This window comes from Pleurodeles waltl, chromosome 7 (assembly GCF_031143425.1).
Source record: "Pleurodeles waltl isolate 20211129_DDA chromosome 7, aPleWal1.hap1.20221129, whole genome shotgun sequence".
In the NCBI taxonomy this organism is placed as follows: Eukaryota; Metazoa; Chordata; class Amphibia; order Caudata; family Salamandridae; genus Pleurodeles; species Pleurodeles waltl.
The window spans coordinates 1,357,752,873-1,357,770,039 of record NC_090446.1 but is presented as its reverse complement, the minus strand read 5'-3'; the positions used below and the strand labels follow the sequence as shown (position 1 = coordinate 1,357,770,039).

General features: G+C 47.0%; 1 protein-coding gene across 1 annotated transcript in view; it reads left to right on the top strand.

Annotated features, from left to right (window-relative positions):
- The window catches only part of LOC138247405 (leukocyte immunoglobulin-like receptor subfamily A member 2), a 746,857-nt gene that overhangs the window by 258,004 nt on the left and 471,686 nt on the right, over positions 1–17,167 (top strand). The window contains exons 3-4 of the mRNA XM_069202043.1: positions 12,969–13,250; positions 13,787–14,068. Of these exons, the coding sequence (XP_069058144.1) occupies positions 12,969–13,250; positions 13,787–14,068 (564 nt within the window). The remainder of the gene's footprint in view (positions 1–12,968; positions 13,251–13,786; positions 14,069–17,167) is intronic.

The window sequence follows — 17,167 nt, the reverse complement described above, 5'->3', positions numbered from 1 at the left end:
GGGAGGCAGGTCCAGAGAGAGATGTAAGCCACACCAGTGACTTGAATTGGCTTTTCAGTGAGTTACTAGCTGGTGCCTACAATCCTCTGCATCCTCTGCATCTCTCTCTTTCTCTCTCCGCATCACTCTTGTTACTTTGGGCCATGTGTACAAAAGTTCTGATAGCAGATCTGTAGAAGTCGCTATTGGGAATCGCAAAACAAGATATATGTAACTGTGTATTCCTCTGATAGTGATTTATAGGGATTTGCTATTAGGAAATCGCTAATCCGAACTTTGGTACATATGGCACCTGGTTACCATCAGTTGCAGATTGATGGTAATTGCATTTCCTGAATGGCCCTTTTGCAACTATTTGTAATCAGGAAATCCTTTGCACATGTTGTTAGTGAATCGTTGTTTGGAAATCCCTATTTATGATTTCCTATCTAGCGATTCCTAAAATACAATTTCTACTGGATAAAAAAACACATTTTGTGCCACCGAAACAGCCTTTTGTACATTCCAAAATGGCATTTTGCATTTCCTAATGGCCTGAAATTGCAAATCGCACAGTTAGGAAATGGAAAACACTTACGTACATATGACCCTTTAAGTATAAAGTAGAACCATTAAATTGTGCAGACAGCATTTCCGAGAGGCAGGGGCTCTGCAGCACTCTTCGTCAGTGACAGACCTCTGTGTGTGTCAAAAGAGAAATTGTTGAAACCGTTTCTAGAGAATTCGGTTTCATCAGTCAAACCAGAGAAGCAACTTTCCATACACACTTCTATCTGGGGTAGGGCTTTAAGTGGACCGGGTCGATCCTGGTCCCAGACCCGGTTTATTTAAACTGGACATTTAAACCGTTCCCGTTCGGTCCCTGCATTCATGTCTTTGACTGTGTTGGCAAATAACCAATTTCTGAACAGTGAATGTGAAAAACATTAAATCAATCAGGGTCACCGATTGAGCTACTAATTATGTTTTACACGTTTTACTTAACTTTGTGTTCCCTAAGAATGTTAGCAATGTTCATGAGGTTGTTCTTCTGCATTTTTTTATTGTGAGGTATATTACTCTACTATAGTCCATGTTTTGAACTGAGTGGCTTCAAGGTGTTTACAATGGGCCAGGACTTAGAGCTATGGAGCAGAGGTCGAAGGCAGGGCGAGTTTCTACCAGTGGGGCAAAAAGATGTGCAGAATACATGGCCATGGAATCTTTGGCATCTCTGCAGACCACACAAAGCACTGGTCTCATGTCCCAGTTGCAATTGTGATTCTGTGCAAATGGATGTGAAGGAGGTACACAGGTGTCAAAATATTGAATAGTGAGTAAAAGAAAATGCAGTGCTTCAAGTCAGTGGGTGCATTGTGTGTTTGGAGTGGTGAAGTGAAAAAATTGGAGGAAATGCATTCAGGAAAAAGTGAAAACGATGCAGAAGAGGAAAGAGATGAGGTGTGAGATATGCAGGTGGAGGAAATGTGAAGAGAAAAAGGGTGTACACGGCTAACAGACTGTACATAACAACAGAGCCTGAGACACATTGAAGACCACTACCCCTTCCACAGGCCTTCCTAATGTTTAATTCAGAGGCTCGATAAATTTAAGAATTTAAACATTTTCAATATTATTTACAAAAAAATCTTTGTTGTTATAATTTATCTTAAGCAGCTAACAACCGTTGACAAAGCCAGTAGCCCTGGCTGGTTTAGGTGTATGTTTGTTGTATTATATATCTGAGTGCAGGAACAAAAAGCTCAGGGAGGCACTATGAGAATCACAGAAATGTAATTTATGTGTTTATGCCACACTCCTTAAATGCATAGGCTACGAACTTTTTAGAGACACTTCACTTTTTCCATCTTACTTAAAGCCCTGGTCTGACGTGTCAGGATGCACAAATTCCTCTCCAATAAAAAGACAGATATGTCACATGCAGGGTTTGCCAAGTGGATCCCTAGGACTAACCTTCATTCCTCCTGTATTAAGCCTTCATAAAAGTGTTGTACGGGACGCCACAAAAGAGCTGATGTACTTCTACACATATCACTAATAAGAGGAGCTGTCACAGCAGAGGAGAGATTCTGAGAAGATCTTTTGTTCTCTTGCATGGAACTCAGGCCCTCCCTGTGTGAGGCACTATGGAGAACAGCTGTGCCCCTGCTCCAGGCTTTAAGGAGAGTAGCCCAGCTCCTGCAGAAGAGATCCCTGAAAAGACCCACTGTCCTCCTGTAGCGCTCCCTCTGAAGAGCTCTTGTTTTCTTTCGAGAATCCATGAGAACAGCCCTTGTACCTCTACAGGGAGCCCAAAGAAGACCAGTAGTTTTCCTGCAGAGACCTATTGGAAGAGCAGCTGTCCTCCCACATGAGAGATCCCACAATATCTCATGTTGAACCCTTAACAAGAGCTGCTGTCCTGCGCTACACCCTTAGAAGAGCCCTTATTGGGGCGTGGCCAGGCCACGAAAGAAGATGGCCGCCTAAGTCCCGAGCTCCGCGCCGCAGCGGTCCTGAGGAGGCGGCGGGGGCCCTGCGGAGGCCGAAAAATCACCTTAACGCACGTTGAAACCCTCCCACAACCTCGAGCTTCCGACCCGAACCTCAACAACCGGCCGCCGAGACCTTACCGGCCGGCAGCGCGCCTCGGAGGGAAAGGGGGAAAAATGGCCTACAGAGAGGGCGGAGCCGCGTCTCCTCGACCAGAAAACCAGCTCTCTTAAGGACGAAGGAACCCAGTCCGGAAGACCCTGAGGAGCCATCCAAAGCCCAGGACCTCTGATCTCGAGTGGGGACACACTCCGGAGCACCAGGGGATGTAGGGTGCATAATATCGAGGTAGGCCCAACTGCGGGGGAGGAGCCGCGCTCTCGAGCCGAGAGAGGAGCCGGCCTCCCTAACATCACGGCGACTGGAGTCACAGGCACAGCCCTTCGCATCCGATTTCCAAAGGGAGGCGGTGAGCATTTATCCTCTATTTGGCCCGGGAGAGAAAGGAAGACAGTGCCGCGGGGCGGTGAGGGGAACGAGGTGAGGAGGAGAGGAGGAGCGAACCAGGACAGTAAACAATAGAAAGGAATAAAGACACGGAAACAAGAGAAGAAGGGGAGTAAGGGAAAAATAAAAGGAAGGAAGAAGAAAGAGCAAACAGAAAAGGGGAAGAAGAGAGCTAAGAACCAAGTTAAATAAAGGAGGGGAGGAGAGGGGAAGGGAGGCGAAAGGGGGAGAAAGGGGGAAAGAAAAACAAAAAAGGGGGAGAAGAAAGAAAGAAAGATGAAACAAACCAAACAAGCCTCCTCCCCCCCAACATATCCAGGAACAGAAAAAGGATCAAATATCCTCTTACCGCCTAAACCCTAAAATCCCCCCCCCAAAAAAAAAGAGGAGGGGAAAAGAAAGGAAAAGAAAAAAAAAAAGAGAATATCAAAAGCCAGAACAAGACAAGAACCGGCTGACTGCGTAATGCTGCTTTCGCCAGACTCCGAGGAAAACCCTGGAATCAACTGGACCACACACGCAGACGGACGAGGCGATGCCCGGCAGCAAAACAAACCAGAAATCCACTGGTAAGTCGGCACGACAATTATTATTCTCCGAAGCTCTTCATCACAGGCGCCCAACATCTACGATAACAGGACCTCACTCACCACCCTCCCCAACGCAATCCACCACAATGTCTGACAAGGAACAATCCATAACCATGGAAAAAATACTACAGGAGATCACCGCTGTCAGCCGCCGAATAGAGGGAATGGACGTTTCTCTATCTTCACTGACCCTGGAAACCAAATCTATGAGATCAGACATTGCAGGTTTTCAAACCAGAGTGACAGGCTTGGAACACCGCATGGGCTCATTAGAAACGCAGGTGACCACTTATCGAGACAGAGACCAAGGCCTCCTTTACCTTAGGAGTAAACTCACAGACCTAGAGGATAGGAGTCGAAGAGATAACATTCGCCTACTGGGAATCCCGGAGCATGAAGAAGGCACAGACTTGCAGGCCTTCCTGGGCTCCGTTCTCCCCAAACTAAACTCCCTGGACTTTGACCCACCGCTGGAATTCCAAAGAGCACACAGAGTAGGCCCGAAACGTTCTGACACATCTTTAAGACCCAGACCGATAATCGCGTGTCTATTACGCCACAATCATGCCCAACAGATATTCCAAACGGCGCGCAAGCAGGGCCCTTTCCGGATAGGCCAACATGACATCCGAATAACGGCTGATTACTCCAAGGACACCAACGAACGAAGAAAAGCCTTCCTAGCTCTAAGACCTCGACTTCGCCAACTGGGGATGAAATTCGGCCTCTTCGACCCCGCCAGAGTATGGGTCACCAATAACAGTATATCCAAAGACTTCTATAATCCAGATGAACTGAGCCTTTTCCTTGACTCTTTTCAACATCAGCCTATGGACTCTACCAATCCAGACTGTTCATAAGATACTGGGAGAGAAAACAAAGGGGGAGGACTCTTACCCCCGGGCCCAGAGAAAAAAGGCCCGCTCCATCATGACACCGACCTCAATCAAAGGGGCAGGGACGCAGAGAGACTAGCCAGACTACACGACGACAGGGGTCAGGTTCTCCACGCTGTGGCAACCTACACCCAACTGTCAGAAAGGGACAAATCCAGATCACCTCTAAAACCAACGACTGTACCCCCCTGAGACACCGATCCCTTGTTGGGCGCATGTGAGATGATTACAAGACATTGAAACCTGAACGACGAGAACTCAAGGAAGGATGAGTACAAACCCGGGTTTTGTTTGTAGTCATTATTACTTAACAATCGTCAATAACCCTTTTAACAACATTAGATTACCATTATGTTTACATGTCCTACAAGATAACACGGGGCCTTATTCTATAACACTGTTGCATAGACGTCCATTGTATGATGCGAAACGCACAAGCCGGATCTTGCAGACCCCACAGGTGACGCAAACACATACATCGGGACCCTGCTCAGTAGGGACACATTCCGACACCTAAAGAGAAGCTGCCATTCACACCCTCACAGCGCTACTACAATATAGAACATCCAACAACACAACACCACACAATAACAACAAGACTACATGAACAGTCCCGATTCTGCAGACAAGTCGTAATGCTGACCCCTTTCAGCTGAACCTACCACCTTCCACTTCTCCCTTAAACGGCCGCACGGGGAAACGAATGTAATATAATCTACACGCAATAATACACATCCCGACGATCACCAGAGTACTGGCACAACATGATCACTTGCCACAGGGGACGATAAGATATAATACAACACAACATTACATATTACGGAGATGCACCACTACTTCTTACGGGAACACTATATCTCCATGGAGGCAAAACAAATAGGCCGACATTCACACGCACTCCCCAGAATCCTCCCATGAGGGGGATGCAACCCCCCCATATACTTGCGATGGCACCTGACCACGTAGGTGACGAGCAGTAGATCAACCACTTGCATATACAACCCATGTTCCACCCTTCTATAATAACACCCACCCCTGGGCTGGTCCCATGACATATAAACTAATAGAATGTAATACGATTACCTGTGTGCAAATAAGTTATATTGTGTTACGTTATGCTATATTATATTATGTTATGTTATACAAATTAACAGTTTGCAGTGACATTATGCTGTTTGACATTATGTTGTTTGACATAGCGATATTATTATGCTATATAAGTATAGTAATATCTCAACTGTTATTATGTGCAAATGTACTCCAATATCCTGATCTGAACCAGCATTATGTTACTTTACACCCTCCCCCCCCCCGCCCTCTCCTCTCCTCTGGCCCTTTAGGCACCCACCCTTTGATCCCACAAATCATTTCTCCCCCCCCTTACACCAATACCAACACCTGCTGTAACATCTACATTAAAATCATTACCATATTTCCATCTATCATTATAATCATGATTACAAATATACACCCTGATCCACATCCATCCCCCTCCTCGATCAATATACCCTCACAACATAGAACCCATTGCGATGACACACATCAAGTACAATGATCGCTAGACCCCTTTCACTCGAAAATAGGATAAACACTTAACCTATTATATTAGAAACTGGACATTGCGAGGTATCTACTGGATCTTCCTCCATCTCTTAATCCAGGCCAGTGTGAACTCCCACTCTACCACCTTTCCCACTATGCCCACCCTCACCATATTAAAATTATGTCTCCAAATCCCCCCCATTATCTGCACATCACACCCTCCCTCATCAACATAGCTACTACCCTCTCCCGGGCCCCCCCCCCTCCCATAATGTGCCCATGGCTTCCCCCTTTATCCGTTCCCCCCCTCCAGAGCTCAGCTCAGAACCTGTGCATTCGACCGCCTTGGATCAATACTGGCCGCCCCTTACCCCAACGCCGCCTCCTCAACAGAGAGGCTGCACCGACGGCATTAGGAGCTCGCATAGGACTTGGACTCGCCGTTTACAGACCATCCCCAAGGGAGCATAGTACTCCCGGTCCCCCCTATACATCCCTCCAACCTCTTCCCCTCCCAATCATCACATCCATCCCACTTCACGTACAAATGCTAACTCTAACCTTCTTTCCTCCCATATTATCCCTTTCCCCTCCCTCACCAACCCCTCCACGTTCTCGTTTCTTTCCCTCCCCCTTTTCTTGTTGGGGTACCCGACCCTCATCAGTTGCCTCCGTCTCACCCCTCGAACTCCCAAATATTCATATTACAGCGAACACAGCACCACACGACTACCACCCCCAGTATTGCTGAAATTCCTTCCTCTAACTCAGTATGCCAGAGACATCCCTCCCCATAGTGCACCTACTACGAATCCTCTCCTGGAATGTTCCTGGCATGACGAACTACATCAAACGGAAAAAGATCTTGTCATATTTTCAATCTAAAAAAGCAGACATAGCCCTGATCCAAGAAACGCATCTTGACAATGTAGAGTCCGATAAACTTAGACGTGACTGGGTAGGAAAGGTCTCCTTCAGCTGCTGTCCAGAAGATCAGGGAACCAAGGGAGGCACACCTCGTAAATGTGGCGTAGTGATACTAATACGTAAATCTCTGCCGACCACGATCATTAAAACATGGAATGACATAGAAGGGAGATATACATTTGTCAAACTGAAAATAGGAAATACCTTCCTATGTGTGGGTTCTGTCTATGCACCAACCGGGTCAAAGCGTTCCTTCTTCCTACAACTCAATCGCGTACTGACCGAAATAGGGACCACACGTTATATCATGAGGGGGATTGGAACCTTGCTAGAGATGCCATACTGGACAGGACAGGCCCCATCGATGCGGGCAATAATTCCGATAGGGCCTTACTGACGGACATCACAGCAGATGTAGGCCTAGTCGACTGCTGGAGACTTACACACCCAAAGGACAAGGAATTCACATTCATTTCGTCCGTCCATGGCACCCAATCACGTCTGGACTATTTTCTTGTATCACACACCATAATTCCCCAAATACAAGACCCTAGCATCTTAGATAGCGGACTCTCAGACCACTCCCCGATTTTACTCTCTATACAGGTGGGCTTGACCTCTCCTGGTCGTAAACCATGGTGCTTTGCCATACACAGATACCGTTCCCCCCAGGGGAAAGAGCAACTCAAGGCCCACATATCCACATATATGACCGAAAACATAGGCTCTGTGACATCCAAGCGGGTCTTATGGGCAGTGGCTAAGGCCACTCTGAGAGGGAACATGATGAGGGACGCAGCACTGGCCAATAGAGATAGGGAGGTCTGCTACCGCACCCTAGAAGACACGATCCAACGCCTCACCAAACTATATACTACTCAGCCGTCCCCAGCGCTACGCCGCTCCCTTGAACAAGCCCGAATGGCACATAACGATCTTTACACAACACAGGCAGAATATGCACTTCAAAGGTTACGCCACTATGAACAAGGAGAAAAGGCCGGACGCCTCTTAGCGGCACAGCTCCGACAGAGAGATGCTGCCTCAGCTATCCCGGCCATAACGTCTCCCTCCGGAGCAGTACTGACCCGCCCGCAAGACATTGTGAATGAATTTGCTACATATTATCAACACCTTTACACCCCCGAAACAACGACCAACCAGGCACAGACAGAGGCATTTCTCATTGTGGCAAAATTGCCCTGCCTATCAGAAGCCGGCCGAGCTCTCCTTGAGGGCAATATAAGCAGGGAAGAAATCACACAGGTTATCACAAACTTCCCATACCATAAATCCCCAGGCGAAGATGGATTCCCTGCGGAATTTTACAGATGATCAGGAGAAGAGACAACCACAGCAGTAACCACGAGGCACTCATGGAGGCGTGCCAGGAGGGCTCTCTGGGTGACCTGTCCAACAGGGCCACGATTGTTGTTCTGCCTAAACCTGGAAGGGACCCCCTACTCTGCAGTAGCTATCGCCCCATCTCCCTTTTAAACGGAGAGGTTAAATTACTAGCTAGTGTCCTTGCAGCACAACTACGCAAAGTCATACCGTCCCTAATCCATAATACCCAGGTGGGATTTGTACCGGGCCACACTTCCAGAAACCATATGCGCACACTATGACACACCCTGCTTGAATCGTTAAACCTACCAGAAGAAGCCTTGGCACTATCCCTCGACGCGGAGAAGGCATTTGACCGCATCGAATGGCCCTATTTATTCACCACCATGAAACATTTTGGTCTCGGAGATCAATATATTTCTAAAGTCCGATTATTATACGATCACCCTACAGCACAAGTTAATTGTGGGGGCTTCCTGTCGGACCCATTCCCCATCGGAAGGGGCACTCGACAGGGCTGCCCCTTGTCTCCGCTCTTATTCCTACTAGCAATGGAACCGCTGGCGGCAACTATAAGGAATTCTCAACAGATAACAGGCATCTCCTTACCAGGGGGTTCCTCCAAAATTTATTTATATACAGACGATATTCTGTTAACCTTGTCTGACTTAGAAAGATCCATCCCATCCCTACTCTCTATCATAGAAAGCTTTGCACCCTTGTCCGGGTATCGAGTAAACTGGGACAAGAGCGAATCATTGCCCCTATCTCGCGTAACAACGAGAGCTGCAATCCATGGCCGCCCATTTAAATGGACCCCAACCCACCTCAAATATCTGGGGACATATATTAACCAAGGCTTAGAACACATGGTCAGGAATAATCTAGACCCTCTTATATTCCGGATGAAATAGGACTTTGTCAAGTGGACCTTACTCGGCCTATCTATGTGGGGCAGAACACAGGCGGTTAGGATGGTCACCCTCCCCCGCTTCACATATGTTTTAGGCATGCTTCCCCTACAGATTCCGCTCTCTCTTCTCCGAAGGATTGATACCTTGATAAGGTCCTTTGTCTGGGGTTCAATACGGCCAAGACTAAAACCGGGGACAATATTAGCGCGCAGACCCTTTGGAGGACTAGGTCTACCCTCAGTAGAACAACACGCTTTAGCCCTACAACTATCACAACTAGCCTACACATTACCAGGCACCCCAGAACCCCCACAATGGACAATCACGGAGAAACACATACAGGGACAGCACTCCGAACTAGGTGGGATATATACCGACTACTCTCACTCATCCAACCCTATCCTTGCGGCCACAAATGCAGCGTGGCACAGAGCCCACCGGCTACTGGGAGTGCACCCTTCTCTACATGCTCAAGCCCCTTTAGCGGGAAACAAATGTATAAAAATAGGGGGAAGTACCCTAAGATGGCCCCAGTGGAGCGACTCTGGTATCCACAACATAACCCAAATAATAGATGGCAATGATTTCCGGTCCTTTGAATCCCTACGGGAAGGATTCGGAATTCACAAAAATCAGGAATGGAGGTACAGGCAACTCATGCACTGTATGCGCAAGGCCCTAGGACCCCCCCCGGGAACGATCAAAACCTCACCCGTTGTCAATTACCTGCAGAAATGGGGCCGACACAGAGGAGTTAAGGCCGGTCTATACTCAGAGATTATGAACCACCTTTATTCGCAACCTCTCCTAGAGCGACTGCGTCTCAGATGGCAAGATCGACTAGCGATAGCCTACACAGAAGAAGACTGGCAAAACATAATCGAAGCCTAGACAGGGGGGTCCGCGAGACCCGCCTGAAATTCTGTCTCTTCAAAATCCTCCAGGACTGGTACTGGACTCCCACAAAACTCTTCAGGGCAGGTCTGATACCACATGCGAGGTGTTGGCGATGTTCAGATCTCCATTGCGATCTACTTCATATTTTATGCCACTGTCCAATGATACAGCCCCTATGGGAAGCTGTGTTCCAGACACTTAGGGATTTCATATCAATACCAAACCCGTCACCGATAACACTCATTATTTTACACGACATGCGCCCATACCTCTCCCTATCACGTCCCCATAAACGGCTACTTCACACGGCAATTGCCACAGCGAAAATCTGTATTCTTCGACATTGGAGGTCTGCTATCGCCCCAACACCAACGGAATGGATGACAGCCATGTTCCAAACAGCTACCCATGAGAGAGTTATTTATAACCTACAGGATCAAGCGGCCCTATTTACAGAAATTTGGAGCCCCTTCCTGACAAGAACATGAGGCAGCTGGCTGATGGTCAGTGGATGGCAGTTGACACCCCATCATCTTCCTTTCTCTCTTTCCCCCGCTTCCCTCCCCACCCTCCTACCCTTTTCCTCCACTCTGGAGACTATTCATCCCAGAGAACACCCTTTACACCATGCCATATCGACCCGCTTAAATACGTACTAGAAATTATCCTTCTTTGATTTGCTCGACCAGAGGCTAACTGTCCAACATTAGTAGGCAAGGCCGGATTCTTTATACATCTAACCCTGAATCTACACAGGTACTCTCCCTTGTCTACCCTCCCCCGGAATGGCCCTCTCCCCCCCCCCACAAATTTATCCTCTTGGCCCACCTTAAAATACACTTTGATAAACGTATCACATGGCACAATCCTGTAAAATCGTCGGCAAATGACGAGGAACAACCGGAATATCCATCTAATAACCCAGAAACACTGAGCCAAAATACCTGCCCTTCCCCCTTAATATTCTACCTAACCTCCCTACTTCCCCACTCTCCTCTCTATCATTCTTCTCTATCTCCTGCTCCCCTCTACTACAATCTGACTCCCCAATAACCTTTACCCCCCTTCCCCGCACCCTCCCTAATCTTCAAACCACAGTCTATGTCGACGAATCAGTGTACCTATTAGACAATGTATTCAGATATAATTTGTAAAATTACCGACTGAACTACGGATTACTGAAAAAATGACAATGCATTCTGTGTACCGTCTTATATTTTTCTCTAATATTTTTTTTTTTTACAAAAAGAGGAGCCCTTATTTTCCTGAAGCGAGCAATTAAAAGATCTGTTGTCCACTTAAACAGATCCCTAAGGGGGGTTTGGACTGCACTGGCTCAAAGAGGACATTGAGCGTGTAGGAGGTGGTCTAAGGAGACAGGGATGTATTCATTTCTTGAAACAATGGATTCTTGTGTGCCATCCAAGTGCTCTTTAACATGAATGCATTCCCAGGTTAGAAAACAAGAGCTGTAATTGGTATTTGCACATGAAGGCAGGGCATATGGAGAGCCTGAGGTCTCTGCAAATGAATGAAGGGCAGATAAAGCATGTCTGCTGTATTGCTGTAAATGGCCTATCTATATGAGTGAATAGTGTTAATCACAGCAACTACAGAGTGTCCAATGTGTGTGCCAGGCTTCTGAAGGTGGAAGGTATTGAGTTTACCTCTGTTAGGAATTCCGGTGCATGGCTACAGCATAAACAGTTAATCTATTCTGCACTGATGGCACTGTAGGATGTGGGGATCTCTGCACAAACGATTTTGCTTTTAACTGTGGTACAAACCACCTAGCTAGAACGTTTTTGGAACAGGTTAGTTATCTCTACAAGGAGGAGGAGGGGGCAAACTCTGTGTGTTTTTGTAATCTACTTGCAGTTTTATGCAAAACAAACGAAAATTTAAAAAGGCTTTAGTAAAAGATGGAAAAGGGCAGCAACTGACATAGAAAGGCAAAGAAGGAAGACAGATGTCAAAGAGAGGCTCATAGCAGCAAGTTTAGAAATGCCAAGGGATTATTATGTTAGAAAGGTTAATCAACTTTCAGGAAGGTTCAAACCTTTTTAAAGCCTGTTTTAAAGCATAACATTATGTGAACTTCATCTCATTACATTGACATAACTGTTTTGTTCAGCTGACCTTAAAGGGTCACACATCTGCCGACTTTCCCAGGTCCATGTGTGACTAGTTAGCTTGTTTTTTTCCTTCAAATTCTTGTAGTTTTATTTAATCCAGTTTAAAGCAATGACTACAAGTCCCAGAATTCTAAAACAAACAAGGGCTGGACTATCTAGTCATGCATAGACCTGGCAAACTTGACAGCTATGAATAGGGCTGCCGACCTGCAGCGCATTTTCAGCAGTACTGACTTTGAAGCCAACAACCAACATAAAAGGAAATAAAGATTCCAGAAGGTAATTGATATCACCAACAAAAGCTAGTAATTGCTAAAAGTATCACACATCACGAAGGGGAATGAGCCTTACTTGATAGCAGCTTATCACAGCCCAAGACATGCCTTGCCACGACGTGATGTGGTTACAAGGCATAAGCTAACTCCTTACAGTGGCGTGCAAGACTTACTTTGCATGTCTTCCAGCAGAGGCATAAGCAATAAAGCCATTTCTAGAGCCTCGCGTTGCAGAAAAGGGGTTGTAACTGTGAATTTATGTCATAACTCTTATATAAAAGGTTTGGTATATTTATAGTAAAGTGTACACATAAGCATAGAAATGTCACCCATAAGCACGCTAGAAACAATCTGAATACTTGGCAGTTATGGATAAGTTACCTTAACAGAATCACAGAGACTGGGGCAAGTAGGAGTGATTTTTCATTCTAAGCAGTGACCATCCTTTGTTTTATCGTGGCTACAGAACCCTTCCCGAAACCGTCCCTTCGGATCACCTTCGGCAGCGTGACCGTGAGAAGAGGAAACCTGACCTTGACGTGCACGGGGTCACGTACAGATGTGGTATTTGCTCTGTTTGGAGGTCAACGCTCCATCCCTACACAAGAACCTCCTGGAACTGAGGCCGTCTTCCACTTCACTGATGTAAACACGGGGCACCAGGGGTGCTATTACTGCCTGTACTATTCAAAAGGAATCCCCCGCATTCAATCTGAACGCAGTGACACCGTGGAGGTAACAGCACGAGGTGAGAGCAGCGAAATGTTTGTGTGTCTTGTGTTGATTTCGTGCTGTGCGCGTCTCTGGATTAGGAAGGTTATTTTATGAATATTTTGTTCTGGTTATCACCCGAAACTCAAGTGCCGCAGATTTCCCCACAGATGTATATATATCACTGCCCCGCACTGGCCTTGAGTCTCCGGCTGGCTGTCACAGGTTAGGAGAGGAGACGGTACTCCACGAGGCAGGGGCACAAGGACCCCCAGTGTAGTATATGCCACCCAGTGCTTTTTGAAGCTCTCCGTGTCCTACAGACGCGGGACGCTGAATAAATAAGGAGTCCAAAGTGCTGGTGCAAATCTTTGTACAGCTACCACCTCAGAGGCAAACTAACCCTCGCTGTACGTCGGGGAAGGGTCGGGGGGAGGCTTATCGGAGAGTGCCCCAACCCAGGTTAGGGAGGGAAGCTCTGTGTGACAGGATACCTGAAGCTGAGGCGTGGCAGGTGGGAGAAGATGTTTAGCTTCTGGCATTTATGTTTGGCGTGTTCCTTTCTTATCACAGATTCCTACCCGAAACCATCGGTTAAGTTGATCCCCGAGAGCGGGGTCAGGAAAGGAGGAAGTCTGGCTATCCACTGCACAACGGAGTATCAAAATATGAGATTTATTCTATACAGAAAAGGGGAAACTCGACGTCAAGAGGATCGTCCTGGAAACGAGGCCGTGTTTGTCATCAGCGGAATCCAAAAGACAGATGAAGGGCCGTATCAGTGCCGTTATCATACCAGATCAGAACCGACATTGTGGTCTGAAGCCAGTGATGACTTCCAGATACGAGTCCTAGGTAACGATGTGATATTGTGACTTTACTTTATATTTCTCCTTTCATGTAGAATAGTCTGTGTGTGTTGACAGTGACTTCTATTGTTTGCCATGAGCTTCTCGAGCCTGCCTCAGTCAAACGCCTTCAGACCCGCGGCCCAGACTGAAGAGACGCTTGTTCCTCGCTTTGGCCGGTCTAACCAAAGCGACCAGATCAGAGCGAGCCTCTGACGTGCAAGAGGGACAGAACTTGCCAGGCTGGAACATGTGAAGAGTGGAGGGTTTGCAATAGGATGGCGCATATCCCACCTCTATCCGACCCATCTGGTCCCTTCATTTACAGACCCACCAACAGCTTCATTAAAGGGCAATGGTGGCCGATGATCTAAGTTCAGGTGAATCCAGGCTGAAACAACGGGCTATACCAGGAAAACACGGGAAGCGCTGTGACCGGAGGAGGGGCAGGAGCCCTTTAAATTTGTATCGCGCTCCCGCCGTCGCGGGAAGCGCTGTGACCGGAGGAGGGGCAGGAGCCCTTTAAATTTGTATCGCGCTCCCGCCGTCGCGGGAAGCGCTGTGACCGGAGGAGGGGCAGGAGCCCTTTAAATTTGTATCGCGCTCCCGCCGTCGCGGGACGCGCGCGGGCGGCGCCCGGGCCAAGCCCGGGCCAAGGGCGGGCCCGTCCTTCGCCCGTCATCGACCGGAAGAGGCCGGGCTGGGCCCCCCCCCTAACGTCTACTTCTTCTGCCTGTGGAATCTCCATCAGGGTGCTGTACCAGATATTGTGTGAGTTTGTTACCAAATATGGGGAAAAGAAAGTCTAATGTTCAGAAGGGGGAAGCCGGGTCCAGCTCCCTTCAGTCCTCCATTACTAGTTATTTATCCTCTGTGATGGGGGCCATTGAATCCGAACTTGAACATGTAGAAGAAAGGATTGGGGCTGTCCAAAGTACTGTCCAACACCCCCCCTTGGAACCTACCATCCATATTTCCACTTTTCCAAGGACTGGTCCTTCATCACTGATCTCGCCTCTGAATACCAGCCAGTTGGGCGCCGATATACTCCCCACAACCGACCAAATTAATTCTTCTCTCCTTTTAGCTATTCCTCCTCCTGAAAGCTCTTGCTCTCAGGCCGATTCTCCCCCTTTGAAGAAGAGGAGAGCCGGGAAAAAGCTCAAAAATACAAAAAAGGCCCTGGGCCCCAATAAGAATCTACCTACCTCCCTGGCCCATAGTGACCAACCACCAATCCCCCTGGTCTCCTTCCCCGAATGCCCTCCGAGCAAGGATGCTCCTGAAGATCTTTCTAGTTTTATTGACTTGACACTCAAATCCTTTTGTGCAACTCTTGAGGCAAAAATTTCCATCTTGATCGCTAGGAAGCTCGATTGCTTTTGTAACGATGTGACCAGGTTTTTATCTAGTTTTTTAAAACCAGGTCCTTTATGCTCGGGAATACTTCATAGCCCCGAACCAGCACATCAGTCTACTCCTCCCCCTACTTTGGTATCCCAAGGAGTAAGCAATTTTTTGCCTGATCCACGATCCGTCTCTGGTCAAGGACCTTTCACTGACAACCCTGCATCAGGGCCGATAAGGGAAGTTTATTCCTCTAGATCGCATGACAAAGATCCTACTAAACTTACTAACCATGTAGACTTTTTACATTTACCACCTGCCTGCAACCCGTACGTTCTGGTTCTTTCAAATGTTCCTCCTCTGGAGTGCTCCAAACAAGAAGATACCCATTCCCTAATTAGAAAAGCTGGTCACTGGTTGAACTTCAATTTCAAATCCAATTGCTTTCATAATGATAAGATTCTCATGGCCCGAAGAGTGAGGAGGGTAGGACACTCCAAAGTATTGGAGGAGGGAGACTATGTTGTTTTAAATTTTGCTAATCCTCGTTCAGTAGACAATTTTTTGACCAATTTGGACTACTGTAAAATGTCAACTAACAGGATTCAAATACATCCCCTGTATCATTTTTACGACCCTGTGCTCCTACCAAACCGCATTGTCACTAATTCTAGTATTCGCAGACCAGATTTTGAAAGGTTTCATTTACAGGTAAATGTACCCTCTAGCAACCGGTTCTCGACTCTCAGTCACCTTGACGTGAACGATTGACTATCGGTGACCCACCCCTGCTCTTCTAAAAAGGAGAGACCAAAGGCTGGGAATGTCCACGCTGAATGTATCTGGGACACAGGAAAGCCTGATTTGGACCTGAAAGCTCCTATAAATACTAAAGTTCTAATGTCATGTCCTGTGTCTAGACCATTAACTCTGCTTAGCTGGAACATAGCAGGGCTGCGATCTAAATCTGACAATTCGGACTGGAAAAGCTTCATTTCCTCCTACGATATAATCTGTCTACAGGAGACCTGGTCCAAAGATACGTTCCTCTTGAACGGTTTCACCTCTTTGTGTCAGCCGGCATTAACTTCCCAGATGGGGAGAGCTAGTGGCGGCCTCTTAGTTCTCGTTTCCGTACATCTCCCGCTTTTAAAAGTGTCTTTAATCTGGTCTTCCCTTTATTTTATGGTTGTCCTTGTCTCTATCTGTGGCCAAAAGGATATCCTTATTTTAAACTTTTATAACAATATTCCACGGGGCCTCCTTATGGGTCATTTGGAAGAGGTAACGGATTTTATAGATTCTTCACATGCTTTGCAGAATAGTGACCTAATTATTATATGGGTGGGCGATTTCAACACTCCTCTGTGCAGCAAAGAACACATGGACCTGTGTGCCTTTCCTGCTGAGGGCAGAGAGTCAGTATTTCATTTTAACCACACATCTGAAGGAGATGCCTTAAACCTTTTTACTTGTAAATTTGACTTGGTCCATGTTACCGAGAAATTGGCCCCTGACGCCTGCAATATACCAACCTTTACAGGGAATTTGAGGGGGAGTATTATCGATTTCATACTTATCAGCTCCTCTGATTTTTACGTAATTCAAGAATTCAAGATTACGCCCCACTGTGCGAGTGATCATAACCCCCTTAGTATTATATTGGACCTAAAAATTATTCAGGCATCCAATAATAAAAGCTTGAGCGCTGCTACTGTTTATAATCCAAACTGTGGCATACGTTTAAAATGGGACAAAA